Source organism: Tursiops truncatus, chromosome 12 (assembly GCF_011762595.2).
Source record: "Tursiops truncatus isolate mTurTru1 chromosome 12, mTurTru1.mat.Y, whole genome shotgun sequence".
Lineage (NCBI taxonomy): Eukaryota > Metazoa > Chordata > Mammalia > Artiodactyla > Delphinidae > Tursiops > Tursiops truncatus.
The window spans coordinates 18885571-18912055 of NC_047045.1; the positions used below are offsets into that span (position 1 = coordinate 18885571).

At 38.7% G+C, this 26485-nt stretch overlaps 1 protein-coding gene across 4 annotated transcripts in view; it reads right to left on the reverse strand.

The window, feature by feature from the left end:
* Positions 1-2410: 2410 nt before the first annotated feature.
* Positions 2411-26485, reverse strand: part of CEP162 (centrosomal protein 162) — a 96980-nt gene continuing 72905 nt past the window's right edge. For 3 of the 4 annotated variants that reach the window (XM_019929380.3, XM_019929378.3, XM_019929377.3), the window contains 4 exons: positions 23496-23637; positions 21493-21591; positions 16308-16442; positions 2411-3967 (listed from right to left, as the gene is read on the reverse strand). In XM_019929380.3, the coding sequence (XP_019784939.1) occupies positions 3758-3967; positions 16308-16442; positions 21493-21591; positions 23496-23637 (586 nt within the window). In that variant the 3' untranslated portion in view covers positions 2411-3757. The remainder of the gene's footprint in view (positions 3968-16307; positions 16443-21492; positions 21592-23495; positions 23638-26485) is intronic. The other variant, XM_019929379.3, reaches the window with a different exon arrangement.

A 26485-nucleotide genomic window follows, 5' to 3' on the forward strand; every position in this document is an offset into this window, starting at 1 on the left:
GAGGAAATTAGGTTTCAATGCGGTTGTGAGAGTAGAGCCCTCCCGAATGGGATTAGTGCCTTTATAAAGGTCCCAAGAGATCTTGCTTCTCTCTCCTCTCTGCCATGTGAGAATACAATGAGGAGACAGCCAGGAAGCAAACCCCCACCCAGATAACCTTGATCTCAGACTTCTCAGCCTCCAGAATTCCTTGTCTAAGCCACCCAATCTATGGTAATTTGTTACAGCATCCCAGATTGACGAAAAGGGTCAAGAATGCCTTAGAGCTTGGAACTCATTGGAGAATGCTGCAACTCAGGGGAGTGGGCAGCTGGTTTCAAACATGCACTTTTATGAGAACAGTGGGTAATTCTGGCAGGAATTAGGAACAGGGGCTGGCACTCAGGAGAAATGAAAGGTAGGGATCAGACCCAATGTTACCCTGCTGGTAGTGGTGGCTGTACCATGAGTATGAGAGTAGATGTGATCTCTGGGGATTGGAGGGAGCAGAGGGTTGTATGCAGATGGAGGTGAAAGGACAAGAGAAGGTGATAAATTTATTAAGCCCCTGCTGTGTAGGAGGGACTAGGCTGCTATGAAGGCTCTGACCCCAAGCCAGGGGAGTGAGCACCTGCCTGATCTCATTAGGGTTCCTTGCACGTGGCCTTGATAATGAGCAAAACAGGTAAGACATGGGCATGCAAATATCTTTGATCGCTGACACTGCCTGGATCCGGTGGGAGAAAAAACCAAGATGCTTCATTCCACTCAGGCTTCTCCAATGAGCAGGCTCAATTTAACCCTTTTGTCAACAGTCCTTCTCTAATGACTTCACTTTTGCCTGCCTCACAAATCCTTCCCCCAAGTAGCTTCTAGATCCTTCTCCAAGGAGTTAACACAGACCACGTACAGTTCTATGATCTGTCCTCTGCATCAGGACTTTCTCATTGTAATATCAATACCCTAAGGTGGGGACCACTGGCAGGCCACCAGCAGTTTAAGAGCGGGCCAAGCTTACTGAGACTAGCTGCACTGGACCAGACTCCTGCCGTGTTCCTGCCTCTTCGCTTTTGTGCTCCAAGGATGCACACCTGGTACAATTATCGCACCCCCCCCCCCCCTGTTTTTTGTCCCCTTTTCCACAAAGTCTCGTCTCTTTGTTACTGAATTTACTAACAACCCATTTTATTCTACTAATGGAACTTGGTGCCTCTCCCCCTTTCCTCTGAGATTAATACTGCCCTTCAAACTGATTTCTTACAACAATCCTAGAGAGTAGGTGTTGGTGGGAAAAAATGTTTCCCCGTTTGCACTATTTAAGTAGTGGTGATGGAAGCTTTCAGCAAACCTGGAGAGAAAACTGGACTTACTTTGGTTTAGAGGGAAGGAAATAGGTTAATTTATGCTAGGAACTAGTCCCTTACCAAGCTGGACAGGTGCTGAGAAGGAATACATGTGCTTTTCATTAAAGACTCTTCGATAGAAACTGAAAAAGGCTACAATTAACAGGTTCAAATACTAAAGTAGAATTATCCGCAACTTGGATTAGAAAACTTTCAAACTTCACTATTCCAACCATTGCTAAGGGGCTCTTCAAAGTAGGAGGCCATTGAATAGTTATGTAACTACAAAGTGTCCAATTCCAAGTAAGTTTACCTGTTATATAACACGCCAGCAGATATTAGACCTACCCAGTTAGAGCCCTTAGGAAGTGTGAGTGGGAAAGAGGAATAGATGTTTCCATCTTCTTGGCATTTAGTCACAAATTTAGGGTTTTTCTAATATAGAATGGGACCCTAATACTAAAGCCTGGATTTCTGAGGGTTGATGGGTAGATACTAGTTATGGAATGCTGTGGGCTCACAATAGATCCAATCAGAAATCTCTGCACAAAAGCAGCGGTGAGAGCAGCAACCATGTATCTTGACCAGGTTCCTGAAGGGAAGGCCTGTGGGTGCAGGTGTCCTACGACATTGTGAGGGAGATGGAAGTGGTAGAAGAGGACTGATAATTTCTGGAGTCTGAATCTTCATAAAAGCTTTCCTTTTCAAGATGGCCTAAATGTGTCCACCTTCTGTGTTCTCATCCTAGACCCTCAGTGCAATAACTAAGGGATGGGGTATGGTCCCCAAGGTTTCTAGTTGTAACTAATAGTTCTGATAGTACGTATGGACCTTTACTCTGTAAGTAAAACTGAAGCTGTGCCATGTGCACAGCTTATTCCAAAACAGAATATGGAGTCCTCATCAATGTAGGATGTACTTTCTCTGTAAGTGATAATCTAGTGTCTGTACTTCTTGTGTTTCAGAATCAGCTGTGTTTGTGCTTAGAATGAACGGCCCATGGATAGTCAAAAAAAACAAACGGGGGCGGGGTGTAGTTATAAATGAGCAGGTTTGCAAATAAAAAAACCGACAAAAGCACACTCAAATAATAACAAAATAGTTTATAACTTAAAATTCTTTCACATAAAAAACAACAAACTATAATTAATGCTTTCTACTCTCTTAGGAAAAGGACATTAAAAATTCTGGACATTAATTGCATTCCTTTAATTTCCACATTTCACATTTGCTACCTATAATTTCACTAAGATTTATTTCAACTGTCCTTTATAAAGCATTTCACTTTGTAATGATTATTCTAGAACTGCACTTGCTGGCATGTAGTTACTGAGCACTTGGAATGTGCTGGTCCAAACTGAGATGTGCTATAAATGGAAAACTTGCCAGATTTGGGGGACTTAGTATGAAAAAAAGAATGTAAGAACCCAATTTTTATATTGTTATTTTAGATATATTACATAAATTACCAAAATTAACTTCATTTGTTTCTTTTTATCTTTTTAAATGTGGCTACTAGAAAATTTAAAATCACATGTGGCTCGCACGATCCTTCTACTGGACAGCACTGGGCCAGAACATGTGAAAACAAAGTCGCTGCAGCTTTAACTTACCAGTTATCTTGTATGCCCACTATCTGCTTTTGGAAATGAAATTGTAAAACAAAAGAATAATCTGGCTACCTTTATGCATGTTTTTAATTTTTTCTAGTGAACATACATTTACTTTTTAAATGAAGTAAAAATGTTATATTCTGTTTATAACCTTAAAGTTACAAAAAAGGGACTGACATTTAAGACATGTAGCATGAAAGATTTAAAACAGTGAATAAATCAAATTCCCCTATTACTTGTGAAATATATTTTGCACTTTTATATCAGGTGCAAAATGAGGCACCTAGAGGTAGGAGTGGAAATCTGGGAGAACACGAGAGTTCACTCCCCATCTACTTGTACAGAAGTTACAACTCTCAGAGTGATCACGGAAGCGCCACTACTCTAGTGCCTGTCCGAGCCTCTGCGCTCACATTCCTCTGGGTCTCCGTGGGAAAGAGGAGCTGTCCTTCTGGCCAGGAATTAAGAATACACACTTAGTCAATGACGGCAAGGTATTTGCAACTTTGTCTTCTTTGCATATCTAGCGCGAAAGTGAGACCTTTTGCAATAAATCTCACTAGTCCTAGTCACCTGACAAAAAGGGGCTTGTCCATAAATCATTTAAAATGTGACTGGTTAATGATTTTCAGTAAAATACACCATTAATGCTGCTCTTTTTTTTTCCCCTCCTAATCGGTAAAGGGTAATTTATTTTGAAATGTTGCTTTTGTGTTCTGGCAACATACTGTTAACACTTTTTTCAAAAGCATCCTTCTGACAGAGACCCCATCCACCGTCCATCTTCAGGCCTTTCTGTGAGGGCACATGAAATGCGAGTTTCTAGTAATGCTCTGGTGCCTTCACTTCTTCTGCCAAAGCAACTGGCATGACCAACCCCTGCCGGTGCAGCTCTCGGAGAACATCCAAAATCGAGTCTAACTCCGTGCGGAACTTGTCCAGCTCACGATTCTTCAACTGTGCAAGTCTTTTCCATTTCTCAATTTCTTTGTTTTGCTCGGTTTCTACTACTTGGTGTGTCTGCTGTATTATCTGCAAATTAAAAAATGCCGAATTACTTTTAGAGTTCATAGTGTGGGTGAAGAACCTCTAATAGCCTCAAAGAGCTCAAGTGGGACGATGCTGATGACGGTAAACCTGTGACCTATATATCAGAGGGGAGGGAGGCAGAGGGAGGGGAGCATTACCTAACGGGCCCCGCTGCGTCAATAAACAGGCTTGTAAGTAAAGAGTAAGTGGGAATTTTAGTATCTAATTCTGATAGGGAGTTATGGAGTTTAGTCTTTTTCTTTTAAGCCATGGTGGGGGGAGGGGGGAAGGGTACCATTTAAAACATCCAATACCTTGGAATGAATCCAAACATCCCCCAAATGCTGTTTTTGTTTTTTTTTAAGAATTTTTTTAAAAATTTAATTTAATTTTTCTCTGCATTGGGTCTTCGTTGCTGTGCGCAGGCTTTCTCTAGTTGCGGCATGTGGGCTCGGTAGTTGTGGCTTGCAGGCTTTAGAGCGCAGGCTCAGTAGTTGTGGCGCATGGGCTTAGTTGCTCCGCGGCATGTGGGATCTTCCCAGACCAGGGCTCGAACCCATGTCCCCTGAATTGGCAGGTGGATTCTTAACCACTGCGCCACCAGCTAAGTCCCTAAACTGCTGTTCGTAAGAACAGTACTTGGGATGCAATCAAGACAGTTTTAATGCAACACATGTCATTAATGAACCATACATTGTCGCAGCAGGAATTATATAGGATAAAAGCACATACATCTATCACGTGCCAGGCTTGGCTTTAAGCATTTTACATATGTTAACATTTCATCTTGCCAACACACTAGGAGATATTCTACATATTCATCCCCATTTAACAGGTAGGGAAAGAGACGCACAAATAAACAAAAAATTGATCTGCCCTAGATTCACACAGAACCCATTGCAGGCAGAGTCACGATTCACACCCAGGCAGGGTGGCCCCAGAGTCCCTGCTCTTAACTACCACACTAGACTGCCTTGCTTATGTGGGTCAATTTTTTTCAACTGTGAAATGAGTGTACCTTGTCCAGTAGCTTACAATACTGTTCTTATAATTTCAAAATACATCATCATAAGGGAATCGTTAGTCACAGGCACTTCAAACCACAGAAAGCTATAGACATACAAAAACAATTAGGGCAACAAAGCCAATAATGTTGCCAAACATTACACCCGCTGAACCTCTGCAATAAAATTTTTTTTTTAAATTTATTTATTTTTGGTTGCATTGGGTCTTCGTTGCTGCACAGTGTGCGGGCTTCTCACTGCGGTGGCTTCTAGTTGTGGCACGTGGGCTCAGTAGTTGTGGCGCACAGGCTTAGTTGCTCCACAGCATGTGGGATCTTCCCAGACCAGGGCTCGAACCCATGTCCCCTGCATTGGCAGGCAGATTCTTAACCACTGTGCCATCAGGGAAGCCCAATAAAATTTTTGTTTATAATTCTACCTGGCTACAGAGTAACTTCATAATTCTAAAATGAAAGAATTTCAGAAGTACTGTATAAACACGTGCTTGAGTTAAGTGGAATACAAAATGCTGTATGAATTTTCAATTCTAAGTTTTAAACTTTGAAAATTTTGGATGTCTATTATATATTGAAATTCGGCATTTAACCATAACTAACGTAACACTGTATAAGTTTAAGGTATACACTGTAGTGACATGACATATGTAAAGGCTGTGAAATGACTACCACAGTTAAGTTAACATCCGTCACCTCACGTAAGTTTCAAAATCTTGTACTGGAAGTTTTAACCTTCTGACCACCTTCCCCCAATTCCCCCAATTCCCCCGCACCCTGCCTCTGGCAACTGCCAATCTGATCTTTGTTTCAGCGTGTTTGGGGTTGTTTAGAGTACACACGTAAGATTACATAGAATCTGTATTTCTCTGTCTGACTTAACATAAAGCCCTCAAGGTCCATCTATGTTGTTGCGAGTGGCAGGGTTTCCTTTTTTTTTTTTCCTTAATGGCTGAATACCATTCCATTGTATGTATATATATCACATTTTCTTTACCCATTCACCCACCGATGGACACTTAACATTATTTCCATGTCTTGGCTGATGTAAATAATGCTTCAATGAGCACTGGCTGCACCAATTTACAGTCCCACCAACAGTGCACATGGGTTCCTTTTTCTCCACATCCTCATCAATACTTGTTACTTCTGTGTTTTTGATAATAGCCCTTCTTTTTGATATAGCTCACTGTGGGTTTGACTTGCATTTCCCTAATGATTAGTGATGTTGAACACCTTTTGATGTAGCTGTTGGCCATTTAAATATCTTCTTTATAATAACGTATATTCAGGTCCTTTGCCCATTTTTTTTTGTTTGTTTGTTTGCTCTTGAGTTGTGTGAGTCCCTTGAATATTTTGGATATTCGCTCCTTATCAGATGTGTGGTTTACAAATGTTTTCTCCCACTTCACAGGTTGCCTTTTCATCATGTTAATTATTTCTTTGGTTGTGCAGGCTTTTTTAGTTTGATGTAGTCCCATCTGTTTATTTCACTGCTTGTGTTTCAGGTGTCATATCCACAAAGGATGTATGCCAAGACATGTCAGGGAATGTTCCCCCTATATTTTATTCTCGGAATTTTATGGTTTCTGGTCTTACTTCTGTAATCCATTTAGGATTAATATTTGTGTGTGGTGTAAGGTAACGGTCTAGTTTCAGTCTTTTGCATGTGAATATCAAATTTTCCCACAACCATTTATAGAAGAAACTGTCTTTTGTCCAAAGAGTATTCTTGGCTCCCTTATCAAATATGTATGCATGGATTTATTTCTGGGTTCTTGATGTGATTCCATTGGTCTATGTGTCTATTTTTAAGGCCAGGACCATACTGTTTTGATTACTACAGTTATATATTTGTATAATATAGTCTGAAATTAGGAAATGAGACGCTTCCAGCTTTGTTCTTCTTTCTTAGGATTACTTTGGCTATTTGTGGTCTTTTGTGGTTCCATACAAATTTCAGATTGTTTTTTCTATTACTGTAAAAAATGCCATTGGAATCTTGACAGGGATTGTAGTGAATCTATAGATGGCTTTGGACATTTTAACAATATCAATTCTTCTAATCCATGAACATTGAATACCTTTCTATTTGTGTCTTCTTCAATTTCTTTTATCAATGTCTTATAGTTATCACTGTACAGATCTTTTATCTCCTTAGATACATTTATTTCCAAGTATTTTATTGTTTTTGATATTATTGTAAATAGAATTGTTTTATTTTTCAGATAATTTGTTGCTAGTATAGAAACATTACTGATTTTTGTATACTGATTTTGGTATCCTGCAACTTTACTGTATTTGTTGACCAGCGGTTTTTAGGTGGAGTCTTTAGGATTTTCTCTATATAAAATAATGTCATTCACAGAGACAATTTTATTTCACCCTTTCCAATTCTAATGCCTTTATTTTCCTCGACTGATTGCTCTGGCTAAGGCTTCTAGTACTATGCTGAATAAAAGTGGTGAGAGTGAGCATTCTTCTTGTTCCTGATCTTAGCAGAAAAGCTTCCAGTCTCTCACCACTGAGTATGATGTTAGCTGTGGTCTTGTTATCTATGGACTTTATTATGTTGAGGTACATTCATTTTATACCTAATCTGTTAAGACTTATTTTTTTTTTTACCATGAATGAGTGTTTAATATTGTCAAATGTTCTTTCTACACTGATTGAGATGATCATACGATTTTTATCTTTCAGTTAATGTGGTGTATCACATTTATTGATCTGCATACGCTAAAGCAGCCCAGGAATGAATCTCACTTGATCATGGTGTATGATCCTTTTAATGTGCTGTTGAATTTGGTTTGCTAATTTTTTTTTAAACAAGGAATATATGCCTTTTTGGAAATAATTATATCCTGATACGGTCATCTTCTATACACTGACAGTGGTAATACTGGTAGTATAAGTATGCCTTGCTGTAGGTGGGTCATGAAGGCTTCCCCTCATATTCACTATAATAGAACTCAGAGCTGAGAGCAGCTTCCAAATAGAAAGGAAAAACACAGGTTTAAAAGGTCCCTTTCACAAGTGCTACAAGCATTAAATTTGTTCTGTAATTTCAATTCTGAAAAAAACCCACAAAACCAAAAAACATTACCCTGTAGCTTCTTACAAGCATCTGTACTGTTAATCCAGGAAATAAGTCTCTCCAGAAGATGCAAACGTTTCACTATATGTGCTGCTAGAGCAGCCTTTTGACTTCACTGTTCCTTTTTTATTTTTTTAACTTTATTGGAGTATAGTTGATTTACAATGTTGTGTTAGTTTCAGGTGTACAGCAAAGTGATTCATTTATATATTTATACATATATTCTTTTTTTTTCAGATTCTTTTCCCATATAGGTTATTATAGAATATTGAGTAGCATTCCCTGTGCTATACAGTAGGTCCTTGTTGTTATCTATTCTATATATAGTAGTGTATATATGTTAATCCCAAACTCCTAATTTATCCCTCCCCAACACATTTCCCCTTTGGTAACCATAAGTTTGTTTTTTGAAATCTGTGAGTCTGTTTCTGTTTTGTAAGTAAGTTCATTTGTATCATTTTTTAAAAAAAAATTAGATTCCACATGAGTGATATATGATACTTGTCTTTGTCTGACTCATTTCACTTAGTCTGATAATCTCTAGGTCCATCCATGTTGCTACAAATGGTATTATTTTGTTCTTTTTTATGGCTAAGTAATATTCCACTATATATATATATATATATATATATATATGCCACGACTTCTTTATCCATTCCGCTGTCAATGGAGATTAAGGTTGCTTCCATGTCTTGGCTATTGTAAATAGTGCTGCTATGAACACTGGGCTGCATGTATCTTTTCAAATTAGTTTCCTCTGGATATATGCCCAGCAGTGGGATTGCTGGGTCATTATGATAACTCTATCTTTAGTTTTTTAAGGCACCTCCATACTGTTCTCCAGAGTGGTTGTACCAATTTACATTCCCACCAACAGTGTAGGAGGGTCCTGTCCCCTTTTCTCCACACCCTCCCCAGCATTTATTGTTCATAGACTTTTTGATGATGGCCTTTCTGACTGGTGTGAGGTGATACCTCATTGTGGTTTTGATTGACATTTCTCATGTTGAGCATATTTTCATGTGCTTTTTGGCCATCTGTATGTCTTCTTTGTCTATTTAGATCTTCTGTCCGTTTTTTTTTATTGGGTTGTTGGGTTTTTTTGATATAGACCTGCATAACCTGTTTGTATATTTTGGAGATTAATCCCTTGCCAGTCACTTCGTTTGCAAATATTTTCTCCCATTCTGTGGGTTGTCTTTTTGTTTAGTTTATGGTTTCCTTGGCTGTGCAAAAGCTTTTAAGTTTAATCAGGTCCTATTTGTTTACGTTTGTTTTTATTTCCATTATTCTAGGAAACAGATTCAAAAAGGCATTGCTGCAATTCATGTCAAAGAGTGTTCTGCCTATGTTTTCCTCTAAGAGGTTTATAGTATCTGGTCTTTAATTCATTTTGAGTTTATTTTTGTATATGGTGTTAGAGAATGGTCTAATTTCATTCTTTTACATGTAGCTGTCCGGTTTTCCCAGCACCACTTATTGAAGAGACTTTCTTTTCTCCATTGTATATTCTTGCCTCCATTGTCATAGATTAATTGACCACATGTGTGTGGGCTTATTTCTGGGCTCTCCATCCTGTTCCATTGATCTATGTCTGTTTTTGTGCCAGTACCACATTGTTTTGATGACTGGCTTTGTTGTATAGTCTGAAGTCAGGGAGCATGATTCCGCTAGCTCTGTTCTTCTTTCTCAAGATTGTTTTGGCTATTTGAGGTCTTTTGTGTTTCCATACAAATTTTAAAAGTTTTCGTTCTAGTTCTGTGAAAAACGCATTTTGATAATGCGTTTATTTGACAGGGATTGCAATGAATCTGTAGATTACCTTGGGTAGTATACTTGTTTTGACAGTATTGATTCTTCCAATCCAAGAACATGGTATATCTTTCCAACGGGTTTAGTCATCTTCAATTTCTTTTGTAGACTTTTGGTTTGCAGTTACTATGAGGTTTTGATATCGCAGTCTATATATATACAAGATTGTTTTAAGTTGCTGGTCTCTTAATTGCAAATACATTTCTAATATCCTGAATTTGTACTCTCCTCTTCTCAACAACTGCTGGTTCTGATATCATATTTGTGTGTGGATGATTTCCTACCTTTACTTATATTTGCCTTTACTGGTGAGCTTTCCCATTCGTAATTTTCTTGTCTCTAGTTGGGGCCTTTTCTTTTCTGCCTAGATAAGTTCCTTTAGTATTTGTTGTAAAGCTGGTTTGGTGGTGCTGAATTCTCTTAGCTTTTGCTTGTCTGTAAAACTTTTGATTTCTCTGTTGACTCTAAATGAGAGCCCTGCTGGGTAGAGTATTCTTGGTTGTAGGTTTCTCCCTTTCATCACTTTAAATATATAGTGCCACTCCCGGGCTTCCCTGGTGGCGCAGTGGTTGGGAGTCCGCCTGCTGATGTAGGGGACACGGGTTCGTGCCCTGGTCCAGGAGGATCCCACGTGCCGCAGAGCGGCTGGGCCCGTGAGCCATGGCTGCTGGGCCTGTGCGTCCGGAGCCTGTACTCCACGGCAGGAGAAGCCACAGCAGTGGGAGGCCGGCATACCGCCAAAAAAAAAAAAAAAAAAAAAAAATATATATATATATATATATATATAGTGCCACTCCCTTGTGGCCTGCAGAGTTTCTGCTGAAAAATCAGCTGATAACCTTATGGGAGTTCCCTTGTATGTTATTTGTTGCTTTTCCCTTGTTGCTTTTAATAATTTTTCATTGTCTTTAATTTTTGTCAGTTTGATTAATATGTGTCTTGGTGTGTTCCTCCTTGGGCTTATCCTGCATGGGACTCTACTTCCTGGACTTGAGTGTTTCCTTTCTCATGTTAGGGACGTTTTTGGCTATAATCTCTTTCCTCAGGCCCTTTCTCTCTCTCCTCCTTCTGAGACCCCTATAATGCAAATGTTGGTGTGTTTAATGTTGTGCCAGAGGTCTCTGACACTGTCCTCATTTCTTTTCATTCTTCTTTCTTTATTCTGTTCCACAGCAGTGATTTCCACCATCCTGTCTTCCAGCTCACTTATTTGTTCTTCTCCCTCATTTATTCTGCTATTGATTCCTACTAGTGTATTTTTTCATTTCACTTATTGTACTGTTCATCTCTGTTTGTTCTTTAAATCTTCTAGCTCTTTGTTAAACATTTCTTGTATCTTCTCGGTCTGTGCCACCATTCTTTTTCTGAGATCTTGGATCATGTTTACTATCATTACTCTGAATTCTTTTTCAGGTAGATTGCCTATCTCCACTTCACTTAGTAGTTCTTGTGATTTATCTTGTTCCTTTGTCTGGAACATATTTCTCTGTCATCTCATTTTGCGTAACTTTCTGTGTTTATGGTCTCCTTTCTGCAGGTTGCAGGATCGTAGTTCCTCTTGCTTTGGGTGTCTGCCCCTGGTGGGTGAGGCTGGTCCAGGGGCTTGTGCAGGCTTCCTGCTGGGAGGGACTGGTGACTGCCTACTTGTGGGTGGAGCTCAATCTTGTCCCTCTGGTGGGCAGGGCCACGTCAAGTTGTTCGTTTAGAGGTGGCTGTGAGCTCAGTGTGGCTTTAGGCAGCCTGTCTGCTGATGGGTGGGGCTAAGCTCCTATCTGCTGTTTTTTTTGCCCTGAGGTATTTCAGCACTGGAGCCTGCAGGCTGTGGCGTGTTGGCTAGGGCCAGGAATTGGTGCCAAAATGGCAACCCCTGGGATAGCTCATGCTGATCAGTGTTCCTGGGGCCTCTGCCACCAGTGTCCTTGCCCCCCAGTGAGCCACAGCCAACCCCCGCCTCCCCAGGAGACTCTACAAGACCCACAGGTAGGTCTAGCCCAGGATTCTATGGAGTTACTGCTTTGAGCTGGGAAAACTTGTGTGCACCCTCCAAGAGTGCAGTCTGTTTCACCCAGTCCTGTGGAGCTCCCGCAGTCACGTCCCACTGGCCTTCAAAGCCAAATGCTCTGGGGGTTCCTCCTCCCAATGCCAGACCCTCAGGCTTGGGAGACTGACGTGGGGCTCAGAACTCTCACTCCTGTGGGAGAACCTCTGTGATAATAATTATCTTCCAGTTTGTGGGTTATCCACTTGGTATGTACGGGATTTTATTATGTCATGAAAGTGCCCCTCCTCCTGTCTCGTTGTGGCTTCTTCTTTGTCTTTGAATGTGAAAACATCTTTATGATACGTTCCAGTCTTTTTTGTTGATGGTTGTTCAGCAGTTAGTTATGATTTTGGTGTTTTTGTGAGAGGAAGTGAGCTCAAGTCCTTCTACTCTGCCACTGTGTCCAGAATTGAGGGGCTGTCTTTAGTTTGGACGCTTGCTGCCTCTTTCCTCAGTGCATGCTGGCCATTATCCCCTTGATGTGGGGTGCGCATGCACGGCCCCTTGTGTGCTTCTTGGACAGTGGGGGCAGCCCTTGGTGCCTGCTCAGGGGTCTCCTAGGGGTGGCTGCAGCCCGTGCACTCCCAGGACAGGGGGCAGTGCTTGCTGCCTGGTTGCGGGTCTCTATTTTTTTGTTTGTTTTTGAGAATTGTTGCATCTATATTCATCAGGGAAACTGGTCTATTGTTTTATTTTCTTGTAGTGTCCTTATCTGGCTTTGTTATCAGGGTAATGCTGGCCTGTAAAATAAGTTTGAGAGTATTCCTTCCTCTTCTATTTTTTGGAAGTTTGAGAAGGACTGACATTAATTCTTTAAAAATTTGATAGAATTTACCTGTAAAGCCATCTGTTCCTGGAATTTTCTTTGTTGGGAGACTTTTGATTACTGATACCATCTCCTTACTAGCATGCTCTTTTCAGGATTTTCTATTTCTTAATGATTCAGTCTTAATAGATGGTATCTTTCTAGCAATTTATCAATTTCCTCTAAGTTGTTCAGTTTGTGGGCATTTTTTTTTTTTTTTTTGCGGTACGCGGGCCTCTCACTGTTCTGGCCTCTCCCGTTGTGGAGCACAGGCTCCGGACGCGCAGGCTCAGCTGCCATGGCTCACGGGCCCAGCCGCTCCACGGCATGTGGCATCTTCCCGGACCAAGGCACGGACCCGTGTCCCCTGCATCGGCAGGCAGACTCTCAACCACTGCACCACCAGGGAAGCCCGGCATTTAATTTTTATAGTAGTCTCCTATGATCTGTTGTACTTCTGTGGTATTATTTGTAATGTCCCCTCTTTCATTTATAATTTTGAGTTCTCTCCCTTTTTCTTTCCTCAGTCTAGGTAAAGGTTTGTCAATTTTGTTTATCTTTTAATACAACCAACTCTTTGTTCTGTTCATCTTTTCTATTCTTTATTTCTGCTCTAATCTTTACTTCCTTCCTTCTTTTAACTTCGGGCTTAGTTTGTTCTTTTTCTAGTCCCTTGAGGTATAAAGTTAGGTTTTAAAATTTGATACCTTTCTTCTTGAAACATGCATTTATTTCTATAACCTTCCCTCTTAGAAATGCTTTTGCTGCACTGCATTAGTTCTGGTATGTTGTGTTTCACGTTTCATTTATCTCAAGATACTTTTTTTTTCTTTCAATTTCTTCTCTGGTCCATTGTTTATTTAGGAGTGTGCTGTTTAGTTTCTATGTATATGTCACATTTCCAGTTTTCCTCCTGCTGATATTTAGTTTCACATCATTTAGGTCAGAAAAGATACTTGCTATGATTTCAGTCTTCTTAAGTTTACCAATAATTGTTTTGTGGCCTAACATGTGATCTATCCTAGAAAGTGTTCCTTGTGTGCTTGATAAGAATGTATATTCTGCTGTTGTTGGGGGGGGGGAGGTATTGTATATATCTGTTAGATCTATTTTTTCTATAGTATCACTCAAACCCTGCTGTTTCCTTATTGATTTTCTGGATGAAATATCCATTGTTGAGAGTGGAATATTAAAGTCCCCAACTATTACTGTATTGCTGTTTGTTTCTACTTTTAGTTCTGTTAGTGTTTGTTTTATATATTTAGGTGCTCTGATGTAGGATGCATAAATATTTACATGTTGTATCGTACTGATGGATTGAGCCCTCTATCATTATATAATTACCTTCACTGTCTCTTTTGGTGATTTTTAGCTTAAACTCTATTTTATCTGATATAGCTACAGCTACTCCTGCTTTCTTTTGGTTACCATTTGCTTGAAATGTCTTTTTCCATCTCTTCATTCTCAGTCTACATGTGTTTTTAAAGCTAAAGTGTGTCTCTTGTAGGTAGCATACTGTTTGGATCTTGTTCATCCATTCAGCAATTCTACTGTTTTGAATGAAAAATTTAATCCATTTAAATTAAAGAGAATTATTGGTAAGAATTTACTATTGTTATTTTGTTGTTTTCTGTCTTGTAGATCCTTGCTTCTTACATTTCCAGTCTACTTTTGTGAATTAATGATTTGTTGTGGTATGCTTTGACTCCTTTAGCATCTTTTGGATAACTATTACAGGATTTTTTCCTTTGTGGTTAATGTGAAGCCTAGATAAAATGTGATATATTTATAACATCCTATTTTAAGTTGATAAAAACTTCAATTGCATACTAAACTTGACACTTTTACTGCTTCCCACCTCAATTTTAGGTTATTGATGTTACAATTTACATATTTTAATACTGTGTGCAATAACTAATGTAGTTATGGTTATTTTTAATACATTTGCTTTTTCAACTTTTATACTAGAATTGTAAGAGAATTATTCACCACCATTACAATATTACAGAACCTGACTTTGACTATATATTTAGCATTACCAGTGAGTTTTTCAACTACATTCATATATTTTTATGATGTTAATTAGCATCTTTTTATTTCCATTTGATGAATTCCCTTTAGGAGTCTTGTAAGGCAGGTCTAGTGGTGATGAACTCCCTGATGATTTTTAATTTGTTTCTGAAGGAGAGCTTTGCCAGCTATAGTATTCTTGATTGACAGTCTTTTCTTTCAGTATTTTGAATGTATCAATCCATTGTCTCCTCACCTGCAAACTCCCCACTGAGAAATCTACATACCCTCTAATGGGGGTTCCCTTGTATGTGACACATTGCTTTTCTGTTGCTGTTTTAAAAATTTTCTTTGTCTTTGGCTTGTTTCTTGATGTAGGCATTTATTGCAATTATCTTCCCTCTCAGGACTGATTTGCTGCATCCTATAAATTTTGGTATGCTGTGTTTCCATTTTCAATTGTCTCAAGATATTTTTAAATTTATCTTTTGATTTCTTCTTTAACCTGTGGGTTGTTTAGCAGCATGTGATTTAACTCCACATATTTGTGAATTTTCTAGTTTTCTTCTTGCAACTGATTCTCAGTTTCATTCCACTGTGGTCAGGGAAGATGCTTGATGATTGATTTTAATCTCCTCTTAAATTTATTAAGACTTGTTTTGTGGCCTAATATATGATCTATCCTGGAGAATTTTACACGTGTGCTTGAGAAGAATGTGTGCTCGAAAATGTATTTTGTTCCTTTTGGATACTATATATTATATATGTTATAAAGTCCATCTCGTCATAAGTCATAAGGGTGGAGCCCCAGTTAGACTGGATTAGTGTCCTCATAAGAAGAGGCATTAGAGAGCTCTTTCTCTCTCTACTCCCCCTCTCCACCCCACAGAGCACACATGGAGAAAAAAGTTCATCTGCAAGTCAGAAAGAGCTCTCACCAGAAACTGAACCAGTTGGAAACCTTGATTGTAAATTTTAGCCTCCAGAGCTGTGAGAAGATTTCTGTTTTTTAAGCCACTCAGTTTATGATATTTTGTTGTGGCAGTCCAAGCAGACTAATACACTGTTCAAGCAAAGCTAAATATCAAGACCAAGGCTAGTGCCTAAAAACACATCAAGCCCTTCTGCCCATTTTAATTTCTGTTAATTCATCTGTTTAACCCCAATGTTACTAGTGCTAGGCAAATAAGATTTTAAGTGATCGCATTTTAATATAAGCCTGTTTCTTACTAACGTTTATTGAAATGACTTAAATATGGAACACGGTTCCCAAGAGCCCTGTTCCCAAGGTAAAATGCCTAACTTTCAGGCATCCATCAACAATAAAGAACAGAATACAAAAGCTGTTACTCTATTTCTGTAGATATAAGGCAAACCAATCTTCAGGTATTAAGAATTAAAGTCTTATTTTCTCTTAAAAGCTATACATTTATTTTTAGTAAAATCAATATACAATGGAAATACTTTTTAAGTAATTTGCTAGGGATGACAAAACGATAGCAAACGGGAGGTACTTAAATGTGAAGAACTGTACAAATATGTAAAAGTGATTTACTACTTCACCTGTTGAAGCTCCTGCTCTCTTTGCTCATGTCTCATTTCCATCTGTTTAATTTTCTTTTCTAAGACCATGAAATGTTTCATCTCTGGTGTATGGTTTTCTTTGGCTTCTCTCAATTCTTCCAAGAGTTTTGTAATCTAAAATTGAGATATGAAATAAATGGGAAATTATGATAACAAGGAAATAATTCATTTTTAACAGGCAGTCATAAGAAGTAAGAACAGTCACTGCATATTCTTTGTATAAAATTTCTCTAGATAAGAGGCTTTTTGTTAACATCAAAGGTATCTGGAGTTGTTAAAATAATAGCTTTCATTCCCTTGGTCCAGAAAGTAAAGGCTCATCCTTGTTCTGAAGTGACCTCACATTCCAAAAGGTTCCAGATGATTGGACCACTTTCTCCCTCCCAGGTACGCCAGGCTGGTTGTGGTGCAGAAAATGAAGTTGGGCACTTTCTTTGATGTATTCAGCCTTGTTACAAAGTATTTGTTAATAGTGTGATTACTGTTGGGATTAAATAATACATTTAAAGCACCCAATACACAGAAAGAGTTCAATAAATATGGATCCTCTTTTGTCAACTCCCTATAATTCTATTTGTAATTATCTTCTGGTTCGTATCACTTTGTCACTTAATTCATTCCACATGTGAATGTATGCATAGAAAACAGAGATAAGGAAGTACTGAACTCTTTCTGTGCTGGCTCTTAGGTACTGAGGATGCAGAGATGAAAGACACAGTCGCTGTCCTCATGGAGATGACAGTCTGGTGCAGTACCTCCTTTTTCATATCATGACCCAGAAAAAATGGTAAAACTTTTATGGCACCAGGGAGTGAAATGGAGGTGACATGAGGGATCTTTACATTGGACTTCATAAAAAAAATTAATTGCATTTTGTTTATACCATAAAATTATGATAACTTTGCCAACTGTTAATATCAAAAGGCAAAATAATTAACAAGCAAATGAAAATGGATAAAATTAACAATTCAATTATGCTTTACATGGAAACACCCAAGTACTTAATAACACTAATACAAAAAAAAAAAAAGAACCCATATACTCTTCTGAAGTTAGTTTAAAAAATGTGAAAATACAAGCAAATTAAATCAGAGGCAAATCTAAAAATTTTAAGTGTGGGACATCCTTGATATCATCAGTGACCAAAGAAATAAGCAGACCTTAATTAGGATGATTTGCAGAAAGGTTGGGGAGATGCCCTACATACCATGCTGTGGTGATGGGCAACAAAATCTTGTATGTCAAAACTATGATTGCTAAAAATTGTAAAACAAAACAAAAAACCAAACAAACAAAACCAACCCCCCCCCCACCCCCGGAAACAAAACAAAAAAATGATACTGAACTAAGAAAGTTGTCAGAGGCATTGTCATACTTGTAATGGTCAAATATCACTTCATCTTCTATAAACTTTTTAATAATTGAAAAATGACTGAGTTTGTCATTAGACGACCTTTCCAGCCATCATCATCTTGTGACCACAGGTAACCCATTCCAGGTCCACCAGCTGGGAAGTTCTGGTCTAGTGGAAGGCGCACTTGAGAGAATGAGAATTCTAACATGATGTGCTGCCATGGAGAGACGCCCAAGAAGCAGTGAGGTGGTAAGTGAGGGAGTCCTGAACCTGAAGGAGAGGTGGGCTGCAGGATTCTCAACCTGAGGCAGCTGTGGCTGAACTGACTCTTAAAGGACAGGCAGTAGTGAGTTATGGCAGTATCATGTGCTAGGCTAAGTACTTAACAGATGTTGTCTCAGTTGATCTGATTTATCAAAAGTTACATTTGTTGTCTGATTCCCCAAATAAAACGTAAGCTCCATGAGAGCAGGGATTTTTGTCTAACTTTGTTCTCCTCAGTATTCCTAGCACCTAGAGCCATGCACAGCAGAGAGTAGGTGTTTAACAATTATCCATGAACAAATCAACGGAGTCACCTTTCAGAGGCTAAACATTCATTTGTAAACTACCTAAATTCAGAAATTTGGTTCTAGACAAAGAATAGAGATAACATCCCTTCATTTGTACCTACTTAAAAGCACATTCAAGAATATAAATTGAGGTTGAACCTTTACTTTTAAAAAATTATTATATTTTAGTGAATTTATCCATTGGAGGCAACTGGATACACAAGCAAAGATGTATGATCAAAAATGCTTCCTGCTACTTGAATACTATAGAAAAAAACTGGTAACAACCTGAATGTCCATTGATAGGGGATTCGTAAAAAAGTAACTGATGGGACTTCCCTGGTGACGCAGTGGTTAAGAATCCACCTGCTAATGTAGGGGACACGGGTTTGAGCCCTGGTCTGGGAAGATCCCACATGCCACGGAGCAACTAAGCTTGCGAGCCACAACTACTGAGCCTGCACGCCTAGAACCCGTGCTCCGCAACAAGAGAAGCCACTGCAATGAGAAGCCCGCACACTGCAATGAAGCGTAGCCCCCCCCCTCACTAGAATTAGAGAGAACCTGCATGTGGCAACAAAGACCCAACGTAGCCAAAACTAAATAAATTAATTAAAAAAAAAAAAAGTAACTGAGAGCCTTGGACCTGGAGCCAGAGGCCCTGAGTCCTAATGCTTCCATTTCTATATTCTGCTTGGTGACCTCAGGTAAGCTATTTCATTTTACTTAGCATCAGTTTCTTCATCTATAAAATGGGAATACTAGTACCTACTCTTTTGGGTTATTGTGAGAACACAATAGAACACCTCAGTGCCTAGTAAACACTTAATAAACAGTAACTATTATTACTATTTTGACTCCTCTATTATAAAATGTAGGTTCAAGTAAACATTTAGAGTCATACAGTGAATAAACCACAGTTGGCACTCTGGATACAAGCTAGGCAACAGCTTCACTTGGGTAGGGAACCAAACCAGGAATCCTGTCCAACTGTACTCAGCTAGTGGCATCCCTCTTCCTCCAACTTCAGAACTCAGGCAGTGGCCTTGCCCAAAAATAGACCATGAAAGCAAGCCCAAGGATGTGACCAGCAGACACATCCAGAAACCCAAACTGAGCTGACTGGTAAAGAACTGTCTCTGCCGTAGCAAACCTGCAAAGTCTGGAAGAGAACACCAATTACTCGAATGCACAGATAACCAATGCAGGAATCAAGGATCAAAAAAAATCAGGTTAAGTATGACACCATCAAAGAAAGAGAACTAAAAATCTCTAATAACTAACTTGAGCTATGCTGAAAAATTTGAAATCACTCAGTGTTCTTGTAGCTCTATAAAATTACTTTAAAAACAAGCAGTCAGGGACTTCCCTGGTGGTGCAGTGGTTAAGAATCCACCTGCCAGTGCAGGGGACAAGGGTTCAATCCCTGGTCCGGGAAGATCCCACATGCCGCGGAGCAACTACCCCCGTGCGCCACAAGTACTGAGCCTGTGCTCTAGAGCCCGCGTGCCATAACTACCGAAGCCCGTGTGCCTAGACCCTGTGCTCCGCAACAAGAGAAGCCACCACAATGAGACGCCTGAGCACCACGACAAAGAGTAGCCCCTGCTCACCACAACTAGAGAAAGACCGTGCGCAGCAAGGAAGACTCAATGCAGCCAAAAATAAAAATAAATAAATTAAAAGAAAAATAAAGCAGTCATAAAACAGAATTCACCACTGTTTATTATGCTTTCACCTGAGGCCATGGTGGAGTAAGCAACAGGGATTTCTTAACCAGAAAAAAACAGACAATATACGAAGCAACTATTTCCCAAAACTGGCTAATAGCACTGCAGGGCTGTAATTCATGAGAGAAAGGAAACAAACAAGATGAGCTCTATAACTGCCTAGTCTGTTGTCCAGAGGCGGTTTTGAAGCCAGTGGAAACAGTAGCCTGAACGATTCTTGGAGCTCATAGAGGCTGGGAATAGTTTATATTCCCACTGGCCTGAGACGGAATGCCTCATAACACACAGGGCACCAGAGAGGGAATAAATTAGCCCTGGTAAAACAGCTATGATAAATATGGGTCATATCAAAAGGCAGACTGTCATTAGCTTTATTCAAGAGACGGAGTGCTTTACTTAGTTTTCCAGTAAATAGGCTTGAAAATCATGTGTTATAGCTTTTCTATTTTCAAAATATTCAGCTATTCTCAAACTAAGAACACTGTAACTTGACCAAAATTGACCTTGCTCTTTATCTTGCAAACATGAACACATACTTCCTTTTACTGTCTTCCTAAAAATTTTACTTGAGGTCTGTGAGGTTCTGTACGTTTACTGCTTATACAACAAAGTTTATGTACCTCTTAAACACTGAAAAGAATGCACGGTGCTGAACTATATAGCCTTTCAACTCCTAGAACAAGATTTTTAAAACAGATAGTTGCATAATTGTGGAGTATTTTTACATTAATCTTTCCATAATGCAATTAGTTGTATGTTTTGCTTTTATCATGTGATTTTTAATAAGTCCTTGAATAACAAAAAAATGATGTATATGCTTCAAACAGAATACACAGCTTATCTGGTTTTTCATACTTCCTAGAATCAAAAGAATCTCAGAGTAATAAAAATGGTGAGTTTTGGGGCTTCCCTGGTGGCGCAGCGATTGACAGTCCGCCTGCCGATGCATGGGACACGGGTTCATGCCCCGGTCCGGGAAGATCCCACATGCCGTGGAGCGGCTGGGCCTGTGAGCCATGGCCACTGAGCCTGCGCGTCCGGAGCCTGTGCTCCGCAGCGGGAGAGGCCACAACAGTGAGAGGCCCGTGTACCGCAAAAAAAAAAGAAAAAGGTGAGTTTCTAGAAAGATCTATTTCCAATAATGGTTTTCTTCTTAGTGATCCAGCATCACTGTCATAATTTCTTTACCTATTTCTTAACCAAATTAAATAGTCTTAGTACTTAATGCAGAAATGGCCTTAACCATCCAATTTTACCTCCTAAAACCTCAAAACAGCCAAACCAAACTCGCCGCATTTCCCTACTGCCCAGAAAATCTCAATGACAAATACAAACATATAAATAACTTAATCAACTAACATTTGAGCTTCATCTGGGGAAAGCTGGCTTTTATTAATATTTTCTTGATGTGATAGATATTTCTGGGTTATCTCTGTACATTTAAATTTAAAGAATTATACAGAAATATGAATATGATTAAAATGGTTAAGAAAAGCTTATATTAGCAGAATATTTTGGTTATTTCTTACCTCCTTCTGTAGGATTTCTTCTCGAACGTGAGAAACTACAAGAGACTCTTGTTTACCCTGCAGCTCGTTAACTTGATTTTGGAAATGTTTTATAAGTACCTAGGAAATTATGTTAGAAGTACTGAGTTAATAAAGCTTTTCCTTGAACATTATTTGAAAAATGAAAGTGAACTAATGACTTGTTTGTATTAAAAAATAAAAAGGATCCTAATATTTTATAATTGCCAAAATCTAACATCATTGCCACAGAAATTAAATTCATTGAATAAATTAAACTCATTGAATAAATTCATCATTTTGTTTCTTTCAAAGTTTAATATATAACACCACACACATAAATTAATAACTATGTAACTACTTGGCTTCTTTATCTCTAATACTTTTCTTTTGAAGATCTGAAAAATACCACTTAAAATCAACTTCTATAAAGTTTAAACATTTTGAAGAAAGTGGCCAATATTATCTTTATACTTTGTAATTAAGATAGTTTTTATTAAAGAGCTAGTGACTAAATAATAAAACCTAACATCTGTGAAAAGTCTCATTTTTAGACAAAGAAACTGAAGTACGTAAGTAAATACTTCCATCAAGAAGCTGCAAAAACAGGAAAAATTCATGTTTCTTTTCTCTAATGATTTACTTTTACTGTTTCTACAATCGGACTATGCTGACTTCATATAACTCTCAATTTAAAATATTACACTTAGAACTCTGGGAAAATTACATATTGATACTTATGGCACTATGGCCTAATGACACTACTTTCCCCATCCCTCCCAGACCTCTCCTTATCATATAATCACTTGATATTATGTTTGCCGCCCACTGACACCCCATTTCTTTGGGGGTAAGAAAGCTAGAGAAGCTCTCTGCAACGCTGTATAATGGTTACGTCAAAAAAGCACTTTAAATCTTTTTCAGTCAAGTATTAAAACAGTCAAAGTTCTTTATTTCTGAGCTATCTGAAATTAAATTACTGATCTCATTACATCTCACCCTTAGATACACCAAATATTTCAACACGCATTTTCTTACAAATCCACAATAACATTTTTACACCTAAGAAAATTTGCAGTAATTTCATATCTCCTGTCTTGTCCACACTCAAACTTCCCCAACTGACGGACTTGTTTTTAATTAAAATCCTATTAAATAATTATAGGTGGGAGAGGTGATCATTGAGATAATTATTTCTTGAAGTTTTCCCCCCTCAGTTTGGTATTAAAACCTACAGAAAGATGAAGAGCACAATGAACATTCATCTATTCTTCAATTTGAATTACCGACTGCTAACATTTTGCCATATTTGCTTTCTTTTCTTTTCTTCTTGGATACACCATTTGAAAGTAAGTTGCAAATTCTATTTTAATGCTGTTTTTTCAACTGGCAAAAACCACAGAAGATGGGCCACACAGTAGATATTTATAACTATTCCAAGTTGACAAACATACTATCCAAGAAGGAAGACACACTTGAGGAAATGCAGATGAGCTGTCACCGTGCCCTGTAAAAATTCTCAGAAGACTATGCTTCATAATGGCTGTAGTTGTGTACATGTGTCTGTTCATTATTTTATCCCCAGTGGCTGAATGACCACAAAACATTATCTAATGAACAACAGGTCATGGGGAAAGAAGAGTGACTTGGCAGCTGGGACTTGGGGTGGAAGGAGGTGGTTCAGCATTCAGGTTTAAGTACAAGGTCCCCATCACATTGGATGTATCCCTCAACCATCTATTACAACCTACTTACAGGAAGATATATTTGAGAAATATAGGGACAAAATTGCAAAAACACTTACTTAAAGGTATAACTGTAAAGTAGAATAGTTAAACACATATATGGTAAGAGTGTTGTCTTCTATTAAAAAAAAGGAATGGGAAATTACTGTCACTTTCTTATCACCAACCTCAAGAATTGAAGTTAAAATATTTCCAGATACTTTGTCAACAGTCTTGAAAAAAAAAATCGCATTACACTCAAAGTTCATTAAAGTCACCTACCTCTTGAGTTGCTATTTTACGATTTAGTTCGGCTACTTTAGAAGAAGAATTTTCGACTGCGTTTTGGCAAAGGAGTTTCTCTACTTCCCTCTCATGAGATGCTTTGAGGGATGTGATGTGTGCTGCAGTTTCTTCCTTGAACCTTTAGAGCAAATGAAAGAACACCACACATAAAAGTGGCTCTTCAACCTCTAATTCAGAGTCAGCACAAAAATAGTGTAAGAAGCCTGGAAATTAAAGAAGCAAAGGGAGAGAAGGCACCAATATCTACTGTACTGTGCTTGGTGCTTTATACATTACTGCCTATGAGTTCTTACAACCACTCCATGAGACTGCTCTTATTTACTCAATTGTATAAAGGCAAACTTGACTGTAGGAAAGAGTGATGTATCTAGGGTCCCAGATCAGTAAGCTGCAGAGCTGGACACCCCCCAGCCTGGGGCACTTTCTGAGAGAAACAAAGGTTCTAAATGTTCTGTTTGGATTTAAGGCAAAGAGCTTGTCATTTTATCTTTTAAGATAAACTCAGATTTCTTGCCCTAATTATTTAGACTCTCCAATGCTTTGTTTCTAGGCAACACTCACCAGTTTTTGGTCCATGCATATGACTCCAGGGCTGGCTGCTGGTTGCAAGAATACAATGATCTTTACGGTAATTCTTAGGACATAGGGTAGTCTGAACCTGAGACTACTTGAACCTGAGACTACTCGTTTGTCTCTATGACAAAATTTATGCATTCAGTGGCAGTTCAGTAAACGGTAAAGTTATACCAAAAAGCTGATACATTTCTTATAAACATTTCCCCTTATTGGAAAAATTATTAAAAAATGACAATTTTACTGAAAGCAGATATTTAGTAAATCACTGTTGATACTTATTAATATGGCAATCCCCAAACTACAAACATATCAGTTGCTTACTTGACTACATTTCTTCATGGAAACAGTGTGATTAGGACCCTCGGAAAAGCATAAAAATCTAAAGCACCCGTGATATAACTGAACTATAGTAAAAAGCAGCCTAAATCTGGGCCTAGGAAACACTTTTCACTTCTCAGGCCCAGAGCTGTCTGAAAAACAGATTAACAATACTAAAAAAATTATGTATAGGAACATTTATAGGAGAACCTGAATTTTAAATTATTTCTAGGAAAGAATATGATTCTTTCCAAACAGCTTCATTACTACTATCATATTCAGGACTAAAGAAACAAGGTTTCAATTTGGAAGCAGTCTGACTGCCACGATGACTCAATTAGATGCGGCTGCTAAGCAGTCGATAAGCATTTTGTTAGGTGCTTCCTATCCTCATTCTCTGGTAGAAGCCCTGCACTCTCCCAGGTCCTACCTCTTCCTTCACTCAGGCACTCATTACGTATTCTGATGCTTCTGACTCTGGGTTCCGTAAGTCAGTCAAATGTACTGAAATCCTAATCTCTGAAGGGCATGACGTTACCTATTCTCAATGTATGTTATATAACTTCACAATTCATATGTTGCTTCACAAACATTAAACTACACATGTTCTGTGCGCCCCAAACCTTATTTTAAACTTCATAATCAAACCTATTATTGCCTACAGGTTGCAAAAGAAGTATAATCATACATCAGTTCTCAAGGAGCTATTAGGTGGTGTATAATTAGTGCTTCTTGGTACATAAGTTATACAGGAGTTGAAGATGGGAGCAAGAAATTTCTAAGAAGTTCTAGGTAATATTTTTCCTAGAAAATGAAACATGAGTGAGCAAAAGGCAGGAAAGAAATTTGGCAAGTAACACTACTCTGATGGTGCAGGATCAGAATGGTGATGGGACTTGAGATGCCAGGTAGAGAAAGTCAGTCTTGATACTTTAGGAAGTTGGGAGCCACTGGAGAACAGAGTGACTCAGATACAGGAGTACTTAAAGAATTCTAATGGTTTTTAAGCTAGATGACTGGGGGAGATGGAAACTGAAATCAGGGAGAGTGGGGTGGGAAAACTGTCTAGTAAACCAAGTAGACCACACTATAAAAAGGAAAAAAGCAAAATTAATACTTATAAGGAAGCACCCCATAGACTGTCAACCCAAGGAATAAAGGTGGTAAAGCTGGGCCTGGCAACTGAAAATATGGTCATAGACAGAGATGGGGAAGTTGGGAGGTGGAGCCAGTTTATGGTTAAAAAAAAGAGAAAATCTGTGATACTACTGATTCCAAGAGGAATAATCCAACACATTTTTAGATTTAACACCTGAGCTCAGGGAAGAGAACAAGCCTTGAAAAGTAAATCTAGGAGTCGTGGTTCACAGAAGCCATAGAGAACAGATGAGTTTAGCAAGGGAGAAAAAGCAGAGAACAAAGAGAAAGCCAAAACCTGAACTTTGGTAGAAAGTCAGATTTTTGAGGAGGGAGAAGGAAAAGGAGTCAGGAGTCTGTCAAAATGAGCAGAAAAGGAGCTTTAGTCAGAGTGCCAAGTCATGGACGTTAAGGAGGAAACCCTTTCAGAAAAGGCAGTGTAGTCAACAACGTCACAGAAAATGAGGATGGAGAAAACTCCACTGGCTGAGAAAGGCTATTGAGAGACCAGGTTCAAAAGAGTGTGAGGATGAGAGCCACGCTTAGAGGAAGTCAGGGGGAAATAAAAGGAGAGGCTACTTGTGGAAAACTGCTACTGAAAGGCAGAGGACCAGAACTTGGTTTGATCGGGTGAAAAAGGTCTGAGCATGTAAGAAGGCTCAGAGGAAAGAGACAGGAGATGGTACTTGGAGATTCTGAGTAGGAAAGGGATGAGTACAGAAGTTCTTCAAGGCATGAAGAGATGTAATCACAAGACTAATCTGAAGAGTTATTTTGGAAGAGGACCTTTTCCTCTTAGAACGTCAACTAGTTTCACTAAGAGCTGTTTTCTGATAGCTATCTGCCTACAGCAACCATAAACGATGGTATTCATTTGCAGGAAGGCCCAGTGGGTCAGCTTATCAACACCATTTGGATAAGTGCAGAAAGGTAAG